Source organism: Aotus nancymaae, unplaced genomic scaffold, assembly GCF_030222135.1.
Source record: "Aotus nancymaae isolate 86718 unplaced genomic scaffold, 86718_ANA_hifiasm-v0.15.2.pri h1tg000003l, whole genome shotgun sequence".
Classification (NCBI taxonomy): domain Eukaryota; kingdom Metazoa; phylum Chordata; class Mammalia; order Primates; family Aotidae; genus Aotus; species Aotus nancymaae.
In genome coordinates, this window is record NW_026988414.1 from 8,660,643 (window position 1) to 8,683,678 (window position 23,036).

Here is a 23,036-nt window from a genome sequence, read left to right on the forward strand (position 1 = left end):
GCTGACATCCAGGCCATGAACCTGAACCTGAACCAGGAACAGAGAAGTAGGTCTGGTGATCGAGGAGTCGTTGAGGGGCAGGGAAAAGGAGAGGGCGGTTAGGATGACTCCCTGACTTCTGGATGTCTAGCCCTGTGTCTGAGAAGATGCTGTGGGCAAGGCTGGTGTAAAGGCACCGTGGGAGGTCCTGATAGGACTCTTCTGTTCCAGAGGTCACCAGTGAGAGTCACCTGAGACTCTGTGCCCCCAGGGTGACACAGCTCCCCCTGGAGCAGTCCCCAAGGAGCCATTTCTGCAGGGAACAGAGTCCTGAAGGAAACAGGTCACTGTGCTGTTGGTTGGGTTTCTGTCCTCTGCCCCACGTCAAGCCCTCCCTAGGTGGCTTAAAGCTCAAGGTGGCCTCTCCCTCCAAGGCCAAACCAAATCTCAGGATCCATTCACCTTCCATCGGCTGCGTGGGCCAGGCCTGAAGCAGTGAGGTTGCAAATGCGTTTTCCTGGGGAGCAGGGGCCTTGGCCTCCACAGCACTGAGAGGCTAAGGCAGCTGAGAGGGAGAGCCTGGATTGGATGGAAAGGAAGGAGTGCAGGAGGCAGAGAGGCACGAGGCCAAGGGTGGGGTCGGATTCCTGGGAAACTGGCTCAGGCAGGAGCTTGAGGCCTGGGGAGTAGCTCTCCTCTTTGCGGGTTGGGGGCAGGGGACGAAGAAAGGAGCACCTGTCACCTCTTGCTCCCTATCCCCAGGGCAGCAGAAGAACTCAGTTTGGGACCCCCTGAATTTGAGGGTCTGTGGCATAGCACAGGGTGAAGGATGCCAGATCAGGGCTCCAGCAGAGAACTCAGGGAAGAAGCTGGAACTCTGGGAGTCGTCAGGATGCAGGTGACACCTCAAGCCTGGGAGGGAGAGAATCGGCAGCAAGGAGAACAAACGGAGCCTTGGGGAAGCCAACGCCGAGGGAAGGGAGGAAAAACTCACCTGGGAGCCCCGCAGCTGCCCCATCAGGCTCCTGGCTGCCTTCCTGGCCAGACCCCTCCTCCGGCAGCAGACAAGATGCGTCTCTCACCAAGCCTGCTGCTCTGGGAAACCTAATGGCTTTTGAGTCTGCCCAGGTGGGCAGCGGGACAAGTTTAACTCCCTGCTTCCTGCCATCTCCCTGTTCCCGGCTCTGGCTGCTGCTCCAGCCACCTCTGAGGCAGCCCCTCTAGGCCCGTGCCACCTCCCATTCCAGGCCCAGCATTCCAGACTTTCTCCTCATCAGAGTTTACCAGCCTGGTCTCATTCCCTCCTCCCTGTCCCTTGCCAAGTTCTGCCTGGCTCCCGGCCCTTCTCTTCCCTTCTCCTTAGAACAGGAGCCAGTTGAGGCCTGTCTTCAGAGTAAGCTCCACGCCAAGCCCTGGGACCCTTCCACCCACAGCAGCAAAGCCAGCCCAGGATCTGGGAGCCAGCATGAAGGACTCTGCCTTAGAAGTTCATCTGACTGTCCTCATGCCCCAATACCGATCAGAAGGTTTTTGCTCTGGGTCAGAGACTGAGATCCAAAGGCTCCAAGCCCCTCTCTGGCCTCTTTCTTCCATATGTCATCAGCCCACCCCATGCCAAACATACCCTAGAGTCTTTATCCTGCAACTCCAGCCCAAGGGGAGGCATGGGGATGTAGAGGGGTAGCTGACGTTCCCAGGGTCTGGGGCCTCAGTTTGGCATCTTTGTGTAATCTATTTGGGGGCCTCCCTTCCTTGACAATTTCAAAAATACTAGTTCAAATGCATTTTTCACACTCTATGGAAAGTGCGACGCTGTCCCCAATATTTCAGAGAGTTCTGGAATGGCTTTTATTTTCACACCCCCCTGCATCAGAGCTGTGGCTTCTGCTAAATTCGTTTAGTGTCTGGCTTGGGCCGCTGACCCAGGCTTGCTGTTTCATTTTGACACAGCTCTAACTGAGACGTGGAACTCAGCCAGCACCTTCCTCTATTCCACCAGAAACCCATCGCAGAAGGTATTTGTGTATAAAGCAGGCAAAGAGAGATTTAGAAAGGTCAGAGGGATGGTTTCAAGTGCTGCAATTCATATACCTTCCAACAAACACCGGACAATCCTGTACTTAAAGGTTCTTCTGTGGCTGGGCACAGTGGCCCACACCTGTAATACCAGCACTTTAGGAGGCCAACACGGGCGGATCACCTGAGGTCAGGAGTTTGAGACCAGCCAGGCTAACGTGACAAAACCCCATCTCCATTAAAAAGACAAAACTGAGCTGGGCATTGTGGTGGGTACCTGTAATCCCAGCTACTCAGGAGGCAGAGGCAGGAGAATCGTTTGAACCTAGGAGGCAGAGGTTGCAGTGAGCCGAGATAGCGCCAATGCACTCCAGCCTGGGCGACAGAGCGAGACTCCATCTCAAATAAATAAATAAATAAAGTTCTTTTGTCAACTCACCCTTCAGAAAGTTTTCCCTGGCACCTTCGCCTCCCATGGGGCCACAACTCCCAGTTCCCTCAGGCTTTTTCCTTCATTCTTCTTTGTGCGTCTTTCTCCCTCGAGACGCAAGACAGCGCCAGGGCAAAGGCAGGGGGTCTGCTCCCACGTGGCCTGACTGCGAGCCTGACTCCGCATTTTATCAGCTGTGTGACCAAAGGAGAGTTACCTAACCTCTCTGAACCTTAATTGCATCTGCAAGTGAGGATAATAAAAGTTGAAGATAATAGGGTTGGCGGTGAGGATTTCATAAAACAGCTATGGGAACACTGCGCAGGGCACCGGCTCCATCGTGTTGGCTGCTGTTGCTGCTGTAGTTCACCCCTCCAGATTCTTCCCACACCCTTTCCCAAGTCCTGCCCATCTTTGTCTATTCAAACCCATGAAGACCCAGGGTGTGGTGACTCACACCTATAATCCCAGCCCTTTTTAAGGCCAAGGCAGGAGGATCACTTCAGGCCAGGAGTGTGAGACCAGCCTAGGCAACATTGAGAGACCTGCACCTCTCTCTCTCTCTCTCTCTCTCTCTCTCTCTCTCTATATATATATATATATATATATATATATACACACATACACACACATATATATGTATATGTGTGTATGTAATTTTATTATATATTATAGATGCATAATTTTATCTCATATATATATGTATCTATCTATCTATATATTTTTTTGAGATGGAGTTTCGCTCTTGTTGCCCAGGCTGGAGTGCAATGGAGTGATCTTGGCTCATCGCAACCTCCACTCCCAGGTTCAAGCCATTCTCCTGCCTCAGCCTCCCCAGTAGCTGGGATTACAGGCACCCGCCACCACACCCAGCTAATTTTTTGTATTTTTAGCAGGGACGGGGTTTCACCATGTCGACCAGGCTGGTCTTGAATTCCTGACCTTGTGATCCACCCACCTCAGCCTCCCACAGTGCTGGGATTACAGGCGTGAGCCACCGTGCCCGGCTTATATATATTATTTTTTAAAAGCCCATGAAGAGCTCAGAGGCAGGAGGTTTCACTGCACAGGACTGTCCCTCCTCATTGAGGTTATAAATGGGCTCTGTCACATGTAAATGGGCTTGACAGGGACTTCACACTGGTAGACACTAAAAAAATGTCATGCCCTTCCTTCCTCTTTCTCTCTACCTTCCAACCCCCATCCCCACAGGGTTGAAATCAAACAGCCATGACCAACAGCAGAGGACTCGGCCTGGACTTTGCCAAACTATTAGGAAAGAGATGCTGTCTTTCAGGGGTTTTTAGGTAAGCCTGGAGTTACTGCGGACCATCTTTTCTATCTCATGGGGAAAACCTAACAAATAATGAAGCCAATACAAAGAGAAAGAAAAAGAAGTGTCTTTCTTTGTTGCTGTTTGTTTTTAGATAGGGTCCCACTCTGTCACTCACACTGGAGTGCAGTGGCAAGATCATAGCTCTTTGCAGCTTTGAACTCCTGGGCTCACGTGACCCTCCTGCCTCAGCCTCCCAAGTACCTGGAACTACAAGCATGAGCCACCATGGCATTCAGCTAAAAGACAATAGCTTGGCAATATCATTTGAAGCCCTAGATCCAGCCTTACCTGAATTCATCCCTTGAGTTTTCCAATTACATGAACAAATACATTCCCCTTTTCTTGTTTAAACTAATTTAATCTGAGTTCCTGTCATGTAAAAATTGAATGAATCTTGACTAATAGAGAATTTCAAGTAAAAATGGAGGTTATTATAAAGCAAAGAGGAAAGTCATGGCCTCCTACTACAGAAAGAATAACCAGAAGTCACAGGAATGAGAAAGTTGCTTCTGCCTCCATTTCTCTCTCTCTCTCTCTCTCTCTCCTCCTCTTCCTCTTCCTCCATACAATCTCCCATTTCTGCTTTCCTTTTTCTCACCTCTGCAGACCAGGGTTTCTGCTGACTCATTGGCTCATCTAGAAAAGGTCCCAGGGATGACTGTCATTGACCCAGACTGGGTCATGTGACCCCCTTGACTTATTGCAATCCTCCTACTTACCCCTGTATCATTGGCCCAGACTGGGTCACGTGATCCCCTTGACTTACTGCAATCCTCGTACTTACCCCTGTATCTGAGGACTGAGGTCAGGCCCACCTAAGCCAAATAGGCTAAGATAGGGTGAAAAATCCTTTAAGAAAAGAAATCAGAGGGCCATTTTCAGAACGATGGGGAAAGAATCCAAACAGACAAAAAAACAACAGATGATCACTCCCAGGGAGATCAGTGAATTCCTATTTTATGACCAACCAAACCCTGACTGAGCACAGGGCCAGCACCTGGAACTGGGGGAGTGGCTCTAAAGGAAACTTCCACCTGTGGCAACAGGTCCTGGGAGCTGTTTTGCTTAGGCTTTCTTTAATATCTTCACCAAGCACACCACGTTGCCAGAGGGAAACTGATTCTGACCTTGATCATAACATGCAACCCTTCTGTGGCATCGTTTGAGTTGGGTAAATGCCACATGACATGAATTTTTTGTGGGGAATTCCATTCCATGGAATATTGTCTCCTAGGTCTTGCTGTGAGCTGTGAGCGCCACAGAAGCAGAGAAAACCCAAGGCGCTGGGAGAGATCTAGTGGCAGCGTGTCACTGCAGCCGGCCCCAAGCCCTCTGGTGTGCGCCAGCTTCCTTGCCGTAAAGGACCTCATCAGTGGTGTCTGCTTGGCCCAGAGTTACCCCTCAACCATTGCTCCCTCCCTCCCTTCTTCCCTTCTTCCCTTCCTCCCTTCCTCCCTTCTTCCCTTCCTCCCTTCCTCCCTTCTTCCCTTCCTCCCTTCCTCCCTTCTTCCCTTCCTCCCTTCCTCCCTTCTTCCCTTCCTCCCTTCCTCTCTTCCTCCCTTCCTCCCTTCCTCCCTTCTTCCCTTCCTCCCTTCCTCCCTTCTTCCCTTCCTCCCTTCCTCCCTTCTTCCCTTCCTCCCTTCCTCCCTTCTTCCCTTCCTCCCTTCCTCTCTTCCTCCCTTCCTCCCTTCCTCCCTTCTTCCCTTCCTTCCCTCCTCCCTTCCTCCCCTCCTCCCTTCCTTCCCTCCTCCCTTCCTCCCTTCCTCCCTTCTTCCCTTCCTCCCTTCCTTCCCTCCTCCCTTCCTCCCTTCTTCCCTTCCTCCCTTCCTTCCCTCCTCCCTTCCTCCCTTCTTCCCTTCCTCCCTTCCTTCCCTCCTCCCTTCCTCCCTTCTTCCCTTCCTCCCTTCCTCCCTTCTTCCCTTCTTCCCTTCCTCCCTTCCTCCCTTCCTCCCTTCCTCCCTTCTTCCCTTCCTCCCTTCTTCCCTTCCTCCCTTCCTCCCGTCTTCCCTTCCTCCCTTCCTTCCCTCCTCCCTTCCTCCCCTCCTCCCTTCCTTCCCTCCTCCCTTCCTCCCTTCCTCCCTTCTTCCCTTCCTCCCTTCCTTCCCTCCTCCCTTCCTCCCTTCTTCCCTTCCTCCCTTCTTTCTTTCATTCTCACCCAAAGGAGTCACGCTGAAATCGGGAGAGCAACCCTGAGAGGTAAGATCTCCTGGAAAAGTGTCAAATCCCCTAAGCCAGAGAGGGGGGTCAAAAATGTTTTCATCTGGAACCTCCTGATGTCAGGTGGCCAAGAATGGGGAACCCAGACCCTTTTCAGCATGCCACCCTCTAGGTCCCCAGGCCAGGGGACACCCTGAAGACTTTGAGCAGGAAAATGACATGCCTGGCTTCAGGAAAATGGATTGGAAAGAGCCCAGAGGAGAGCCAAGGAGGTGAACTGGGAGCTTGGAACCATCGTCTGGAAGTGAGGTGAGCGAGAAAAAACAGGTTTCTGTCCTAGAACTTTTAGTTTGCTGCCTAGGGGATAAACAATAAGCAAGTGAACAATACACTTATTCGATGTGTCCGGGGAGCGATAAGCATGTACGAAATACGACTGTAAGAAAACATGAAGCAGAGCAAGGGGCTAGAGAACGGTGGGAACAGAGTGACTGGCGCAGAGACCATCAAACATAAAGACAGGTTCAACGAACGCCTGAGTCTCGCACTTTGATAAACACTGCTCTTCTCTTTCCGTCCTGAATTATGTCGTCTCGGTTTAGGTTTTAACTCTAGAGGCTTCTCTTGTTCCCTGGGACTAAGGTATTTTCGACTTTTTCCCTTTTTAAGAATCATCGGCTTGAAAGATAGCATGTTCACACATTCTTCAGGAATGTCACATTTGATATGGCCATGGATGCGCTTGACTTCTCTATTTATGATTTCTGGCGCTTTTCCTTTGAGGCCGCTCAGAATAGCTTCTGATCCGGCTCACTCACAGAAACGGTGAAATCGAATCTTCCTGTATTAGCCCTGATAGTAAGCAACTTTCCTGATGTAAGCTGCCCCGCCCTCCGTGAGTAAATAACTGGGTGGTCACAGCCTTCCGTGAGCAGGGCTATGTCCTGATTTCCAGTGCGGCTCTCTCCACAGCAACAGCTTTGACTTGCATACTATTTTTCTGGTAAAGTGCATTCACTTCCAGAAATCTCGTCGCAATCAATAGGAGTGGTGTGCGTGCTCCTTAGGCCAAGCTAGGGCCGTGCGCTCTTCACTAACCTCTTTATACTCCGTTAAATGTTTCTGCTCTATCCCTTGGTAATATTCAAATCAATGTTCTGACTTATTTATTCGTTGGAAGCCTCATTTATCTCTCTTAGCATCATGGCACTTCTGTTTGCCTCTCTTGAACTTTTGCACTCTGGGCAAAGCAGTGGGCTCCAAGGAGGGTTTGTTGTACGGTGCTGGTGTATGTGTGTGCACATGAGCGTGTGTGTGTGTGTAAGATACAGTTGAAAGCTCTCTGAGTTCGAAATCAAACACATTTAGGTTAGAGGGACAGTTCTTTTGAGTTCTAGGTGCTAACTTTGAGCAAGTGACCTCTTGGGGCCTCAGTTTCCACACCTATAAAGCAAAAATTTGGGTATATATCCAAGAGACATGTAAACATATGTATGTACAACAAAAACTTGTACATGGCCCAAGTGCAGTGGCTCTCGCCTGTAATCCCAGCACTTCAGCTGGGATTAGACAGGTGGATCACTCACTTAAGCTCAGGAGTTTGAGGGCAGCCTGGACGACATAGCAAGACCCTGTCCCTAATAATAATTTTAAAACACTTGTACATGAATGTTCACGGCAGCTTTTTTTTGTGGGGGGGAGGGGAGGGTCTCTCTCTGTCACCCAGGTGGGAGTGTAGGCTGGAGTGTAGTGATGTAATCATAGCTCACTGCAGCCTTGAACTCCTGGGCTTAAGCGATCCTCCTGCCTCGGCCTCTCAAAGTGTTGGGATTACAGGCATGAGCCACCATGCACAACTGGCTTTTAAAATTATCAACCAAAACTAGAAACCAATTAAATGTTCATTAACAGATGAATGGATAAATAAAAGGTGTATGTAATATTATTCATTCATAAAAAGGGATGAAGTGCTAATACAGGCTACATTATGCTAAGTGAAAAAGAGCCTTGCAAACATTATGCTAGCTGGCCACAGTGGTTTACGCCTGTAATCCCAGCACTTCGGGAAGCTGAGGCAGGCTGATCACCTGAGGTCAGGAGTTCAAGACCAGCTTGACCAATGTGGTAGAACCCCATCTCCACTAAAAATACAAAAATTAGCCAGGTATGGTGGTACACGCCTGTAGCCTCAGCTACTCAGGAGGCTGAGGCAGGAGAATCGTTTGAACCTGGGAGGTGGAGGTTGCAGTGAGCTGAGATTGCACCACTACACTCCAGCCTGGGCCACAGAGCAAGACTCCGTCTCAAAAAAAAAAAAAAAAAAAGAAAGAAAAGAAAAACAAAAAACATTATGCTAAGTGAAAAAAGCCAGACACGAAAGACCATTATGTATCAGTTTCTTAGGGCTGCCATAACAAAGCAGCACAAACAGGGTGGCTCAAACAGCAGAAATGTATTGTCTCACAGTTCTGGAGGCTGGAAGTCTAAGATCAAGGTATCCACAGAGTTGCTTCCTCCTGAGGCCTGTGAGCGAGAATCTGTGCTATGACTCACGCCTAGTATCTGGTGGTTTGCTGGCAATCTTTGGCGTTCCCTGGCGTAGAGAAGCATCACCTCAATCTCTGCCTTCATCTTCACATGATGTTCTCCCCGTGTGTGTATCTTCATATCTAAATTTCCCCTTTGCATAAGGACACCAGTCATGCTGGATTAAGGCCCACTCTAATGACCTTCTCTTCAACTAATTGCATATGCAATAACCCTGTTTTCAAATAATGCCACATTCCGAGATACTGGCATTAAGACTTCAATTTATAAATTTGGTGGGAGTGGGGGAGGCACGATTCAACCCATAATACCACATGTTGTAAGATTCCATTTATATAATATGTCCAGAATAGGTAAATCCAGAGAGACAGAATGAAGATTGGTGCTTGCCAGCAGCTGGGAAAAAGAGGAAATTGGGAATGACTGCTAATGGGTACGGAGTTCGTTTTTGAAAATGTTCCAAAATTAGAACAATGATGTGAACACAGTCTGGCAAGTAAACGCCTAAGATACGCAAGTAAACAATATACTCATAAAATATGTTCAGGGAGGCTGAGCATGGTGGCTCACATCTGTAATCACAGCAGTTTGGGAGGCTGAGGTGGGAGGATCACTTGAGCCCAGGAGTTTGAGACCAGCCTGGGCAACAAAGTGAGACCCCATCTGTACAAAAAAAATTTTAAATTAGTTGAGTGTGGTGGTGCATGCCTGTAGTCCCAGCTACTCAGGAGGCTGAGGTGGGAGGATCGCTTAACCCTGGGAGGTTGAGGCTGCCGTGAGTCGTGATTGCACCACTGCACTCCAGCCTGGGTAAAAGAGGGAGATCCTGTCCGCCCTCGACCCCAAAAAAAAATCCTCAAAGAGCAATAAGAGTGTAAGAAAACACAGAACAAGGAAAGTGACCTTATTTCGTGTGGTTTCAGTTACCCATAGTCATCTGTGGCCCAAAAATATTAAATAGAAAATTCCAGCCAGGCTTGGTGGTTCACACCTGTAATCCCAGCATTTTGGGAGGCCGAGGTGGGTGGGTCACCTGAGGTCAGGAGTTCAAGACCAGCCTGGCCAGTATGGTGAAACCCTATCTCTACTAAAAATACAAAAATTAGCTGGGCTTGGTGGCAGGCACCCAGGTACTCGGGAGGCTGAGGCAGGAGAATCCCTTGAACCCAGGAGATGGAGGTTGCAGTGAGCTGAGATTGCACCACTGCACTCCAGCCTGGGAGACAGAGCAAGACTCCATCTCAAAGGAAAGGAAAGGAAAAAAGAAAATAAGAATTTCCTCAAAAGGGAAAAAAAGAAAATAACAATTCCTAAGTTTTAAATTATATTCCATTCTGAGTGGCATGATGAAATCCTGTGTCATCTCGGTCCATCCCGCCTGGCATGCAACTCATCCCACGCTATCTGAACACCCACCTGTAAGTCACTTAATAACCACCTTAGTTATCAGTGCCCGTATGGATACTGTGGTGCTTGTGTTTAAGTAACCTCTTGTTTTACTTAATAATGCCCCCAAAATGCAAGGGTAATGATGCTGGCTTATTGTTATAATTGTTCTATTTTATTATTAGTTACTGTCATTCATCTCTTGCCATCCCTAATTGAGAAATTAAACTTTATCTAGGTAGGTATATAGAGGAAAAAACAGAACCAGTAAGTCTAGTGCTAGCTACAGTTTCAGTCATACACCGAGGGTCTTGGAACATATTCCCCATAGATAAGCGGGAATTGTGATACTAAAATTCAATGATTTACACACTGTTTTGTTTTGTTTTGTTTTTGAGATGAGTCTTGCTCTGTCACCCAGGCTTGGGTGTAGTGGCCCAATCTTGACTCACTGCAACCTCTGTCTTCCTGACTCAAGCGATCCTCCTGCCTCAGGCTCCTGAGTGGCTGGGATTACAGGCACCAGTTACCACGCCCAGCTAATTTTTACATTTTTAGTAGAGATGGGGTTTCACTATGTTGGCCAGGCTGGTCTCAAACTCCTGACCTCAAGTGATCCTCCTGCCTCGGCCTCCCAAAGTGCTGGGATTACAGGTGTGAGCCAGCACATCTGGTGAATTACACACTTCAAATGGTTGAACTGTATGGTCTGTGAATTATATCTCATTAAAGCTGCTTTTTTAAAACAAGTTGCAATGTTTACTATTCTTTTGCCGTAATCGGTTCATACAGATCACATGATATCATGGAAGTGAATGTGTTTGGAAAACACTGCAAAGACAAAAACAATTGTAGCTTTTGGTTTTTAATTTGTAAATACCTTTGGGACTTGCTCTGTGCCTTCCACCCTAACTGCATGGTGGATTCTCTATTCATTCCAAATCTTCCCAATGTAATAAGGAAAATTCCACTTCTCCCTACAAGCTAACTGCAACAGTCCCTGCAAGCTTAGTCTCATATTACTTACAAAAACATCTTCCCTAAACCTGCCCTGTGATTCCTGCAGATTTTTTCTCCTTTCTGAACGGATGTCTCTTTTACCATTGAATTTATCTCACTGCAATCTTCAGAAAGCACCTTCAGGCTTTTGCATTTTAAGAGGCAGTTTTTTTCCCCTGCATCTGTGCTTTTGCCCTTGTTAGATCACAGCTAGTTTCTCCCCAGAGGCCAAGTCAAATTTCATCAAACAGTCGGGATCTAGATGGAGGCTAACGAAATCCTTGCACACCCTCTGAGTCCATCCCTGGGTCTCAGCGGGAGCTGACGGAGGCCCCCTGTCTCTTGAAGGTGTAACCCTTGGTGACCACTGTGTTTGTGGCTAGTCCACTTAGTTGCCTCGTGGCCACAGAAGCAATGGGCACCCTCCTCTTACTTGTGACCTTGGCTGGGTGCCTCATGCCTGCTCCTGGGTGAACTGTGTGAGTTGCGGGTCTCTCGGGCAGTCTGTCTCCTGTTCTTCAGTGTGAGGGATCTCTAGGTATGAACTCCATCAAGGTGAGTAGATTGTAGGTAAACTGTGCAGTTGCCAAATCCAACAGGGAAAATCCTAATATACGAATCCTTCCAATGCCCTCTTCTCCCATCTGCCTGTTAGATTGTATGCTCTGGGGCCTGTTCAAACTGGGTGCCCATCCTTGCCCTCTAATCACTTGCTGTGTCTTTGGCTGAGTTGCTCAACATCTCTGGGCCTCAGGTTCTCCAAGTACTTAAAAGGGGATAATGATCCTTTTCTCATAGTGTGTGATAAGAACATTTTTTTTTTTTTGTGAGACAGAGTCTCACTCACTCTGTTGCCCTGGCTGGAGTGCAGTGGCATGATCTTAGCTCACTGCAATCTCTGCCTCCCGGGTTCAAGAGAGTCTCCTGCATCAGCCTCCCAAGTAGCTGGGATTACAGGCCTGCACCATCACGCCCAGCTAATTTTTGCATTTTTAGTAGAGACAGGGTTTCACCATTTTGGCCAGGTTGGTCTCCAACTCCTGACCTCTAGTGATCCACCCACCTTGGCCTCCCAAAGGGCTGGGATTAGGCATGAGCTTCCGCGCCCAGGAAGGATGGAATAAAATTTGTGTGGTACGTACTAATGTTAGCTCTCTCTCCCCTATGATCCCAAATGTCCCTCCAGGAAAGCAAGATCTGACCCACAAGGTCCATCCTGGCTGGACTGAGAGCTACGAGGCAGTGGAAAGAGTACTGCACTTGGGGTCAGACCAAGTGACCTAATTTGAAGTCCTAGCTCTGGCTCGTGATCTTGCGCAGGTTCATCTAACCCACATCTTCCCATGCCACTGGGGCTGGGGTGAGGTGAGCAGCACAAGGGATTATGGGTAGGAAACTGCTTAGGAATCTGGAAGGCTGCTGGTCATGGTGGCTCACGCCCGTAATCCTAGCTGAGGTAGGCGGATCACCTGAGGTCAGCAGTTCGAAACCAGCCTGGCCAACATGGTGAAACCCTGTCTCCAGTAAAAATACAAAATTTAGCCGGCCATGGTGGCAGGTGCCTGTAATCCCAGTTACTCAGGAAGCTGAGGCAGGAGAATCACTTGAACCTGGGAGGCGGAGTTTATTACAACAACAGAGTAAGTGAGACTTTGTCTCAAAAAAAGTTTTTCATTCCATCCTTATCACATCTTATGAGAAAAGGATCATTATCCCTTTTTTAGGGTTGCAATGAGCCGAGATCACACCATTGCGCTCCAGCCTGGGTGACAGAGTAGGACTCCGTCTCAAAAAAAAAAAAGAAATCTGGAAAGGGCTGTGTGGCTGGGAAGGTCTACTGTCCCGCCTGCCCTCCCAGCGACTCTGTGGCCCAACACCCCTCATCCCGCACTTCACCCCTGGTTGCTCCTCACAGGGCCCCACATCCAGCTCCTCAGACTCACTGCTCACAGGCGGGCAGGCTCCAGGACCCTCCCTCTCTGCTGCCCTATTTACCTTCCTTTCTCTACATGCTCCCAGCAGATCCAGCAGATCCTTTCCTCGCCCAAAGCAGCTTTGAAGAGTCATCGTGAGCCAGTGGTCGGAGCTGATAGTCTCCTATCCTCGACTTGCATGCGGTGAGTACGGCGCTCCCACAGGACTGGGAGGGGCCTCTTCATCATTTGTCACTCGGCTGCTTAGAGCTGGGGGTGCTGGGGCAAGTTCCTTTCACCCTCTGTGCTTCTACCACCTCATCTGTAAGTCGACAATGACAATAGCACCTACCTTGTAAGTGTCTGGGTAGATTAAACAAGCATCACGTGTAAAGACGTTAGCTTAGAGTCCAGCACGTAGTCAGTATTATTGTTGCTTATTCATTCAGCTGTTCCCCATGCAGTTACTCACAGGACACCTCTCCGCTGCAGCTAGGGCACAATGAATCAGACGGAGACCTCACCCTTGCGGAGTTCTCAGTCCAGGAGGCAGGCAGACAAGACCACAGTTGCAAGGTGATAACAGTGGGTGGGTGTTGTGAAAGTCACTGAACAAAGTGATAAGAGGAAAAGGGTGAGGTGGGAGGATCACTGGGGCCCAGGAAGTCGAGGCTGCCGTGAGCCAAGATGGTGCCACTGCACTCCAGCCTGACGACAGAATGAGACCCTGTCTCAAAAATAATAATGGTAAAATAAAATTTCAAAAAAGAGAGGCCTAACACTTCAAGCTCTATAAGCATGGACTAGCCAGGTCTGTTGCCCAGGATCTTTCTGTGTTCCACCCTTCTGGCGACTGGATTCTTTTTTCTGGTGGAAGTCTGCAGGAGAGAGGCGCTAACTCTTCTGGGGTGGTCAGGAGAAGCCTTCCAGAGGGAGAACGTTTAGCTTGGCCTCGGAGGTATAGGAGCTCACTGCTAGTGGGGAAGAGACTGGAAGAGAGCAGTTCTGGGATGGAATAGCACAGCAAAGGCACAGAGGCTGGGAGAGTGGGGCCTGCCTGATCCCCTCCTACTCATCTGGAGCCTGCCCATGGGGTCCTACTGGGAGCATCTGTGACTCTCACGCTGCAGGTGTCATTCAGCCTGAGCCAGGAGCAGGCCACAGGTGTCAACACCCCAGGAACTGCCCTGAGCCAAATGAGTGGGAGATGGGAGGTAAATACTTCAGCATCCTCTGCTCTCCTGGTGGGACAACCGGAAGTTGTGCTTCTTCCCATTTCCCGGAGGACCCCGCAGGATGGAGCCCCAGGTGCTCAGCACAGTGGACACCCCTGAACGCACTCTGTGTTAACGTCCACCTGGGACAGGCTGTTTGAACTCCATCCTTTTTCCAGGGTCTGCTTCCTGGCAAACCTGCGAACCCGGCCTAACACATCAAGCTCTGTAAGCATGGACTAGGCAGGACAGTTGTCCAGGATCCTTCTGTGTTCCATCCTTCTGGCTACGGGATTTGTTTTTCTGGTGGTTACTGAGCATCCATCCATGGCCAGCCCTGGATTAGACATTGAGATTCAAAGAAGTGGAGAAAATAGTCCCACAAGGAGCTGTTGGAGGAGACAAGACATATCTGGTACAAAGAGAAAATACTGAAAAAACAGGAAAGACGGAGTTCACTTGGGGAAGAATAAGAAGGTTGGTGCATGAGATCCTAGGGGATTGCCACAGAGAGAAGTAGGGAGTGGAAGCTGAAAGGACAAATGGAGGGTCTCGCTCTGTTGCCCCGGCTGGAGTGCAATGGCATAATCTCGGCTCACTGCAACCTCTGCCTCCCAGGTTCAAGTGATACTTGTGCCTCAGCCTCCTAAGTAGCTGGGATTACAGGTGTGTGCCACCACGCCAGGCTAATTTTTGTATTTTTAGTAGAGACGGAGTTTCACCATGTTGACCAGGCTGGTCTCGACCTCCTGGCCTCAAGTAATTCTCCTGCCTCGGCCTCCCAAAGTGCTAGGATTATAGGCGTGAGTCACCACCCTGGCCTGAGGCTGCATTTGGACTCTGAAGCCTGGAGTGCCTCTTGTGACTGCTTCTCAGTGGGGAGCTGTGGAAGGGTTTTGGGTCAGGAACAGTTGATGTGTTGGAAGGACTCTGGGCTCAAATGGAGGATGACAGGGCAGGGCGAGGCCCAAGTCAGGGAGGCCCAGGAGCAGGCTGTCAGAGGAGTCTCGGCCAGACTTGCTGTGGTTCTGTAACTTTAGCTCAGCCTTGGCTCAGCCAGCTCGGGCTCCTCCAAGACCTCCCCGCTGCAGACTCTGGAGGGCCATCTTCTTATAAGTGCCTGGGACGCTTCCTGCCTTCCCACCCTTCCTTTCAGACCCGCTTCCTGCTTGGCCTCCAAGCCTATTCTTCCTCTTACCTTCTCCCATTATCTCTGACTTCAGAATGTTTGCTTTGGCTCCCACTGTCTCCCCTCTGCTCTCTCCTGCGGTTAGTGTTGGATACTCAGCAAAATCTCTCCTTCCTACAAGCCAGCACAGACCCATCGGGGCAGGGATTGTCTTCTTTCTACTTTAAGTAAACGGAATTGGAGCAACCTTGGCCTTGGAAGACAGATTTTGTCTTCTAACGACTTTCCTTCAAAACCACAAATGCATTTTGTCTCGATTTGAGGTGGTTCTTGCCTCTCATCTCAGCAACCTCAGGGTGAGCGTGAAGCAGCCTCTGGCAGCCTGACGATTTCACGGCGGATGCTACGCTTTTGTGAAAAGTCGATTTCTCTGCAAACCAGTCGAGAGGGCAAAGAGTGCAGTGCTCCCTCCATTCAACAGATCTCTATGAGCCAGGCCTCGAGCTGTGTTATGGGGAGTCGCTGAATAAGGCATCTGCTCTCCAGGCCCGCATGGCCCGATGGAGGAGATGAACAAGGAGACTGTCCACATGAAAAGCTTGTACAAAGCACCACGTGGTCTCAGTGGAGGTGCAACGCCGTCCACGCTAATCTTGCATGTGCAAAGCATCAACCTTGGGCAAGTTATTGAAACTCCCCCTGCCTCAGTGTCCTCAGCTATAAAATAGGCATAATGAGAGTTCTCTTCTAGGCTTGATGTGGGGATTACATAAGTCACACAGGAAGTGCTTAGCATGGAATCTGGAGAAGGAAATGCTCGCTATTCTCTCTTTTAAAAACATTCTCCTGTGATCGGGATTTTCAGGTTCCCCAGTGGGGATGTGTGGAAAAAAACAAAACAAAACCTTCTCCCAGCACTTTGGGAGGCCAAGGCAGGCAGATCACTTGTGGTCAGGAGTTCGAGACCAGCCTTGCCAACGTGGTGAAATCCTGTTTCTACTAAAATGCAAAAATTAGCCGGGTGTGGTGACAGGTGCCTGTAGTTCCGGCTACTCAGGAGACAAAGGCAAGAGAATCGCTTGAACCCAGGAGGCAGAGGTTGCAGTGAGCTGAGATCACACCACTGCACTCCACCCCGGGTGACAGAGTGAGATTTGGTCTCAAAAACAAAAAACAAAACATTCTCCTATCATTTAAATTCTTCCTTAAAGTATACAATTCAGTGGTTTTTATTCTATTCGCAAGGTTGTACACCATCACCACTATTTCCAGAACATTTTCAATACCCCAAAAGAAACCTTGTATCCATTATCTGTCCCTTCCCTCAACTTCCCCTGCTCCTACTTTCCATCTCTACAGATTGACCTATTCTGGACATTTCATAAAAATGGAATCATGCAGTGTGTGATCTTTTGTACCTAGCTTCTGTTTTCAAGATTCTTCCATGTCATAACACTCATCAGTACTTCGATCTTTTTTACTGCTGAATAACACTCTAGTATATGGATATACCGCATTTTGTGTGTCCATTCATTGGTTAATGGTCATTTGGGTTATTTCCACTTTTTGACTTCTATGAATAATACTGCTATAAACAGTCATGTGAAAGTTTTTGTGTGAGCATACTTTTCATTTCTGTCGGGTGTATACCTAGGAGTGTAACTGCTGGGTCATACGGTGATGCCATGTTTAACTTTCAGATGAACTGCCAGACTGTTTTCCAAAGTCACACACCTACTTTTTTTTTTTGAGACAAGGTCTTACTCTATTACCCAGGCTGCAGTGTGCAGTGGCACAGTCACAGCTCACTGCAGCCGCAACCTCTTGGCTTCCAGCAATCCTCCAGCCTCAGCCTCCAGAGTAGCTGGGACTATAGGCACATGCCAACACGCCTGGCTAATTTTTGGTATTTTCTGTAGAGATGGGGTTTTGCCATGTTGTTCTAGCTGGCCTTAAACTTCTGGGTTCAAGTGATTCACCTGCTGTGGCTTCCCAAAGCGCTGGGATTGCAGCTACCGAGTCCAGCTGACACCAGCTACTCTTGACTCTACTTCTCAAAACACTCCCACACACCGCTGCTCCACAGCCCCAGCGGGGCTATCACAGTGCCAAAACAGAAATGATGTATCTGGAGCCCCAGGGCAAGTCAGCGGCAAACCAGGACCTAAGCCAAGAACTTTGGGGCCCAGATTCACATTGCTGCCTTAGGTACCTGGACTTTTTAAATTACATTCTGGATACATGAGACATGGTATGAGGCATTGCCCCTGAGCATGGCAGCCCAGTGTCCAGCAGGTGAACGGTGACCACCCTGGCCTATCTGAGCCTCCCAGACACCAGAGGCCCTGAGTCCCCTCCTCCACCCCTGTGGGCACACACAACCCCACATGGTCCCTGAGCTCTAGGCCAAAGGACAATGGCAGATATGATCATTAAAATGGCTACACTGTCCCAGATGGGTGGGTAGTGTTTCTACGGTGGAGGGGAGCCCTGGGAAGCTGCCTTCCCAGCCTGCACTTCTCCTGCCAGAATTAGAGCCCAGCCTTGGATCCCTGCCTCCCTGGTGGAGGACCTAGCCCCATTCCTCACCCACATCAGACTCTCATCTTCTTGTGACCTTCCTGTTCACCCAGTTCCTTACCCAGACCAGCATCTTCTCACAGCAAGCTCTCAGGCCACTCTGATGCTATGTTAAAATGACCTCAAACTGAGACCTAACCTTGCTGAATCCCAGTTTTCTCATGTTTCCTGCCTATCCCATAGGGTGGTTGTAGAAGCAGCACAGGGTAGGGATTAGGAGCATGAGACTGGCAGTCAGACAAGGGTTGATTTGAAACGAGGTACCACCACTTCCTTACTAGCTCTGTGACCTGGGACAACTCACTTTACCCTTCTGAGCCTCTCATTCTCTCAGAAGCGCAGACCCATATAAAGAGTACAGCAGCTGGCTCAGTAAAAGGACTCAATGGTAGCTGTGGTTATTGTTTTTACAGAGTAAAGGAGATGGGTATGAAAAGTGCCTACCATATAGCAGGTGCTCAGCACACAAGAGCTGTGGTTTTTATCATCCCCTGTCTTTGTGTGGGTGAGTGGCACAGGGTTTGAGGGCCTGGGGGAGATGGCTTTGATTATCACCCAGAGCATCAGTGCAACCAGAAAGTGAACTCCAAGCACATGCAGACCAGTGGTCAGGGCAAGGGGAGCCAAGGGTGAGGGAAGCATTGGGCCAGAGCCAACACTTCTGTAAGCTGAGTATGAAGAACAGAGGGAAACCAGTTGAGTGGGAAAGTCTCCAGTGAACGCCAGAGGCAGGGGTTTCTGAAGGCTGCAAGGCTTTTAGGCATTCAAATACCTGCTTTGTAAGCAGCCAGAGCTATTTAAAGAAACGTACTGAGCAGCCGCTTTGGGGATGCCTTAAGCTTCCTGAGCAGATAAGCCATGTCCCAGCAGGCTTTGGCAGTAAGTATCACATGACTGTGCAAACAGACAGAAAGCTGAATGTGAGCTAGGAAGCACAGAAGCCAGCAGAGATCATGGGAGACTTCCTGGAGGAGCTGGCTTTATAGAATGCTGGGGTAGCCATTGATAGGTCATTGATCTGAGAGGGAAGGAGGCACATAGGCAAGACTACAAAACTTGCTTCAGGGGGAGGAGCAAGAAGATGCATCTTCTTGAAAACATCAATACAATTTTTGTCTTATTCAAAGGGATGCATTTTCATTGTAAGAAATTTAGCAGTAAGAAGTCATAAAAAGGAGAAAATGAAAAAAAAATCTATATTCTCAGTCTCTAGGGGTGACTAGTATGAAGATTTGGGTGTGCTTTCTTCTATGTTTTAAAAAAACATATTATGTATGTTTTTCTTTTTGTTTTGTTTTGTTTTGCTTTGCTTTGTTTTTTTGTTTTTTTTTTTTTTGAAACAGGATCTCTCTCTGTCACCCAGGCTAGAGTGCATGAGTGTGATCTTGGGTCACTGCAACCTCTGCCTCCTGGGTTCAAGAGATTCTCCTGCCTCAGCCTCCTGAGTAGCTGAGATTACAGACGCGTGCCACCATGCCTAATTTTTATATTTTTGGTAGAGATGGGTTTTCACCATGTTGGCCAGGCTGGTCTTGAACTCCCAACCTCAGGTGATCTGCCCACCTTGGCCTCCCAAAGTGCTGTGATTGCAGGCATGAGCCACTGCACCCGGTCTTTTTTTTTTTTTTTTTTTTTAAAGAAACAAAAATAGACTCATATAATGTGGACTGTTTGTGACCTACTTTTTTTTTTCTTTTCCCAGAGACAGAGTTTTACTTTGTCACCCAGGCCGGAGTGCAGTGCCATGATCATAGTTCACGGCAACCTCAAACGCCTGGGCTCAAGTGATCCTCCTGCCTCGGCCTCCCAAATTACTAGGATTAGGGGCATGTGCCACTGCACTAGGCCTGTTTGTGACCTACTTTTAAAAATGTATCATGAACTGTGTTCCCTGCCATTAAATATGCCTTTTCACCACTACTTAATGACTTTATAGTATTCTCTCGTGTGAATGGAACATAATTTATTTAAGTAATTTTCTATTCTTGGATACTTTTAAGTGGCTTCCAATTTTTCAGTATCATAAGCATCTTCCTAAATGAATATCCTTATAGCTGAAACTCTGTGTACATCCTTATGTCTTTGGGATACATTTCTAGAAAAGGAATGTTAGGATAAAGGATATGCAGATTTTAAAGAATCTTAATATGTTATTGTCAAATTGCTCCCCAGAAAGCTTGTATGGATTTATTCTCTCACTAGCAGAATATAGGGTGCTATTTTCTTAGCATTTGTACTGCCATTGGCTATGGTCTTTTCTCATCCTGAATTTGATACATTAAAGACCAGAATTGATGAATTCAAGGTTCCTGAAATGTAAAATGGAAACGATATAATGATATGTATCATGGGTCTGTTGTGACAATCAAACCACATAATGGATAGAATATGCTTAAAAAGAAAACACAACTTGGAAGCCTTGTGAGTCAAGATTGAAAAGATAAGATAGTTGGGAACCAGCTTTATAAAGTGCTTTGTTTATTTTCTCTTTAACTTCAAAATTAATAAATGCCTGTAAAAATCGAAACAATCCATAGTTGTGAGAATAAACAACCAAAGTATTCCTTTGATGCTTTCACAACGTCTTCCCTAGAAGTTAGATGTGTGCCCTACCAGATCTTTCTTTATAGCTTTGCAAACTGTGTGTGTATGTGTGTGTGTGTGTGTGTGTGTGTGTGTGTGTTTATATACAAAGTTTTGTTGTTTTACAAAATGGAATCCTGTACGAATGACTCTTGCATCTCAGAACATATGAATCTACCTTATTCTTTATCATTTCCATGGATTCTGTAGTCGGATAAGCATGCATTGCTTAATCTTACCCCAAGCAAAGAAGTAACAACACATCATCATACCCCTTTCCTTGCATATTTGAGCTGGCGTTTCTGTAGCTTGGATCCTAGCAGTAGAATGCTAGGTCAAAGTGGGTACACATTGTCATACTATGACATTGCTCTTCAAAGAGATTGCACTAATTTATTCTCCCAGCATGGAGGGCTGGGAATTGCAGACTCAGGAGAATGAGGGCAGCCCTTCAGTGCCTTGGCCTGGGTCAAAAAATAGCCCCATCTCCCCTTTCCTCTTCTAACCCTAAAATTTCTGAAAGAAACCCGAAGTGAAGCCCAGACCTGTCTCCATCATAAGCTTCTTGCTGTCCTCCACTGTGAGGCAAACCACAAAGGAATCTTTTTCTTGTTAATTAACTTGGGTTTCATTAAACACCTTAGCAGCTAGCCAACTGCTCTGACCCAGCCATTCCTGGGAGACATTTGATGAGGAATTTTGTGTTTTAATTTATACATCTTCAATGACAGCTTTTGTGTCAGAGTGTGAGCTTTATAATCAAATATTAAATTATCTGCGAGACACGGTTCTCCAACAACAAACCTTTCTAAGGCGCTTACTCTCTGCCAGGCACTAGTCTATGCGCTGGGGAGGTAAATGTGAGCAATATGTTCCCGCCCTTAAGGACTCAGAGTGTAGCGGAGGAGCTGGAAACACGCACAAATAATGATGGCGAGGTGTGAACATTGTGTTATGAGACACAGGGACAGGACCAAAGTTCTCTCTCTTTGGGGAAGCAGAAAAGTGGACATTGAGCTGAATCTCAAAGGCTCAGAAAGGCTTTGCCAGGTGAAGAAGAGAGAAGGTATTTTAGGCAAGGGGCACAGTGTGAATAAGGCCTTACTCTGAAAGAAAAGCAGCAAGTAGGAGTGACGTGGTTAATACGTTAGTCACGGCATCAGGAAGGGGAGGTATGGGGCATCCACAGGAGATGAGGCTGGAACGGAAGGTTGAGGCAAAACCACGAGAGCCTCAAATGTCAGGACAAGGAACTTGAAATTTATCCTGTAGATAATAGTGAGCCACTGAAGATTGTAGGCAGAGGGGTGAAACAATCAGGTCTGTGTTTTGGAAAGATCACTCTGATGATATGTCGAGAGTGACTTACGAGAGGGCGGAGCTGAAGGCAGAAATGAATGGTAGGTTTTTAGTAAAAGCTATTAACATTATTAAAATTCTTTTAAAATTCTAATTAACTAACAAACATGGTTTAAAAATGTTTTGCCCAGCTCTGTGACAAGTGGTGGAGCAAAAAGCCAGGCGTAGAAAATGTACTTTCTTTAGTCCCTGCTGCTGCAAGTTAGATTGGAAACAGAAAACACAGGTCAGGCTCATCATAAGCAAAGAAACAAACATGAAAATAACAACGAGGTGCCAAATTCACCTGATATTTTAATAATACCCAGCTTGGCAAGAGTGCCACAAAACAAGCATTTTTCCAATCGATGATGGCTGTGTACATGGGAACAGGGTCTGACAATATATATCAAAAGCCTCAAGAAAAACCTCTTCATGACTTTTTATATAGAAATGTTACTTCCAGGAAGTTATCCTGAGGATAATAGTAAAAAATGAAAAAATTTGAGGACAAAGATGTTTATTACTGTTTTTTTGTGGGCAAAAACAAAGCAAAACTTGGAAGAAACCTACATGCCCAAGTTAGGACAATTATCACATAAATTAAGATACAAATACATTTGTGCATACATAGGACAGTAACTGGTCTATAATTTAAAAGCAGTCTATAAAGCTACAAAGAGAATCTTGTTTTGGCTTCCTAAGTATGTGATTTCTGTTTCTAAATACCACTTTCTGAAAAACGAATCTACAATATGGCTGAGTATCTGATTAAATTTTGTTTTATTTCTTATATTGTTATTTTCTAAATTTCTTGCAATGAACATATAGTGCTTTAATAGGTAGACAAAGCAATGAGATTATCTTTTAAGTTTAAAAAAGGCAAAGGAAATCCTTGACTGTAGAAATGACAGAAATGGGTATTAAACATAAAAAAGCACAACTTTGCTCATTATTACAATGCAAATTAGAGTTGTGATGTATGTTTTAGCCTATGAACTTTAGAAGAATAAAACCTGCTAGTACACAATATGTACCAGCAACAATATGGTAAGAAAACAATTTGTATACTGCAAATGTGAGTATAATTCTGTTAAGACTTTCTGAAGAGCAATTTGGCAATATATATCAGAATGCATTAAAATGTGTAATTTCTCAATGAAGTTTATTTTAAAGATTTGTAATTCTATTCCTCAGATATTTTAAAGAAAAAACTAAGGAATTGTGTACAGGTATATGAGCAAGAAAGTCTATCACAGAATTTTCTTAATACACTGGAAAAAAGTTGTTTGACATTACAGAATTATACTTACGGATATGTAAACATGGCATAATATATTACTAAATTTTAAAATATAGATAAAAACTTGCATTTGGTGTAATCCCTTTAAAAACTATTCATTTTATATATATACCAAATGCAGGTACA

General features: G+C 47.0%; 1 protein-coding gene across 1 annotated transcript; it reads left to right on the forward strand.

The window, feature by feature from the left end:
• The first annotated feature begins 3,459 nt into the window (after positions 1-3,459).
• Positions 3,460-6,925, forward strand: LOC135275173 (uncharacterized). Its single transcript, XM_064376601.1, has 3 exons — positions 3,460-3,474; positions 3,702-3,732; positions 4,996-6,925. The coding sequence occupies exons 1-3, from the start codon at positions 3,460-3,462 to the stop codon at positions 5,952-5,954; spliced, it is 1,005 nt and encodes a 334-aa protein (XP_064232671.1). The 3' UTR covers positions 5,955-6,925.
• Positions 6,926-23,036: the final 16,111 nt, after the last annotated feature.